Here is a 1834-nt window from a genome sequence, read left to right as displayed (position 1 = left end):
TTAATAATCTTGTTTAGGGTTAATGTGATTATAATTCAAGTGATCGCCAATAATAGTTTTATTTGTGCATTAATATTCAACCAACATAGATTAAACAGGTTTAGGGTTAATCCTATTAATTGCATGTTAATCAGGAAGCGCACATGAATACGATCAGAATAAAGTAGAGGCCTATTATTAGGGCAGGTTCAATCTCTTTTAGGTTGGATTTGTACCTTCATCCCCAAACCCTTATTTGGCTCTAGACCTTATGGAGTTGACGATCTCTTGGATCGTTAAGGGGTGTAACCTTCACCTCGTGAACGGTTTACAAGTTCCTAAAAAACACTTGTTGGCGACTCTTTTACTCTATCTTCTTTCCTTTTAGACGCCACCGTACTTTAGTGTATGAACACAATGGGGTTCAAGCTAGGGGAATAATGCTTGAAATCTATTCCCTACACTAACCAACCAGAAATAGATCGCCTTGTCAAAGGGCAACTAACCCAATCCGAATCACACCAATCAGTAATATGTAAATCACAATCTGAACTAAATAAGATCCCCTGACCAGGACATCCTTTCAAGTATCGCACCGTACGAAGGGCGGCCTCCCAATGATCCTGTCGCGGTTGTTGCATAAATTGAGATAAGATATGCACCGCATAAGCCAAATCAGGTCGAGTAAAAGACAAATAAATCAAACGACCCATAAGTCGCCGATACATTTCCGGATCAGAAAGAATAGAGGACTCGAATTTTGCTAGAGTATGATTCTGCTCAATAGGAGTACTTGCCGGACGTGCCCCTAGCAAGCCAGGCTCTGCAATAATATCAAGTGTGTACTTCCGTTGACATAAAAATATGCCTTCCGGACTCCGTGCAACCTCAATGCCAAGAAAATACTTCAACACACCCAAATCTTTCATATGAAAACAATCACTCAAATAAGATTTGAATGTTGCAATTGTAGAAGAATCATTGCCAGATATTATTAAGTCATCATCATACACCAGAACAATAAGTTGAATAGACCCAGTTTGCAGAGTAAAATGAGAGTAATCAGAGTACGATTGCAAAAATCCGTACCTTTTCAGAGATGTGGATAACTTAGAGAACCAACAACGCGGTTCTTGGCAAAGTCCGTACAACGACTTTCGAAGGCGACACACCATACCAGGTTGAGAGACATGAAACCTATGGGGGAGGCTTCATATAAACTTCCTCATCAAGATCACCATGAAGGAATGCATTGTGGACATCCATCTAATGCAATTCCCAATACTTTACAGCAGCAACTAGGGCTGTACACCGGTCCAAAACCGGACCGGACCTGGATCGGACATGTTGAGACCGGGACCTGAATCTCTATTTTTCGAGGACCGGGGACCGGACCTGAATCAACAGGTCCGCTTCCAAACCAGACCTGGAAAAAACAGGTCCAGTCCGGTTTTGGACCTGATTGGACCTTTTTCTTTCTTTTTTTTTTTACTTAAAAAAATCAATTTGAAAATTAAAAAAATACATGTTAAACAAATTCAACAGCTTTATAATGATGTTTAATATTAATTTCAGTTTTAGATTCTTCTTTAAAAAAAAATATAATTTCAAATGCAACCTAGAAATTAAAACAAAAAATAAAAGAAAAAAAACAATAGGAAGCAGGTAACACTCTTAGCAGGAACCACTGCACAAGACCTTTAAGCCCATATATGGTGATCGTTGGTCGTTGAAATCATGCGTTCTCGTGGTCGCGAATCTCGCAATCGCTAGAGCTACGCGTTCGATCTGGTGGTTGCGGTCGTTGGTTACGTTCGATTTGGAGCCGCGGTGGCCATGGTTTCTGCAATCGTGT

At 40.2% G+C, this 1834-nt stretch overlaps 1 protein-coding gene across 1 annotated transcript; it reads right to left on the bottom strand.

The window, feature by feature from the left end:
• Window positions 1–437: 437 nt before the first annotated feature.
• Window positions 438–1154, bottom strand: LOC110683856 (uncharacterized mitochondrial protein AtMg00810-like). Its single transcript, XM_021860264.1, has one exon. The coding sequence runs from the start codon at window positions 1152–1154 to the stop codon at window positions 438–440; it is 717 nt and encodes a 238-aa protein (XP_021715956.1).
• Between the last annotated feature and the right edge of the window lie 680 nt (window positions 1155–1834).

The sequence above is a fragment of the Chenopodium quinoa genome, unplaced genomic scaffold, assembly GCF_001683475.1.
Source record: "Chenopodium quinoa cultivar QQ74 unplaced genomic scaffold, ASM168347v1, whole genome shotgun sequence".
NCBI classification, from domain to species: Eukaryota; Viridiplantae; Streptophyta; class Magnoliopsida; order Caryophyllales; family Amaranthaceae; genus Chenopodium; species Chenopodium quinoa.
Note: the sequence above shows the minus strand (reverse complement) of the source record. Positions and strands in the feature narration are given on the sequence as shown.

Excerpts from the sequence above, each read along its gene's own strand:
- LOC110683856 (XM_021860264.1), bottom strand. The coding sequence starts at position 1,154 with ATGGTGTGTCGCCTTCGAAAGTCGTTGTACGGACTTTGCCAAGAACCG.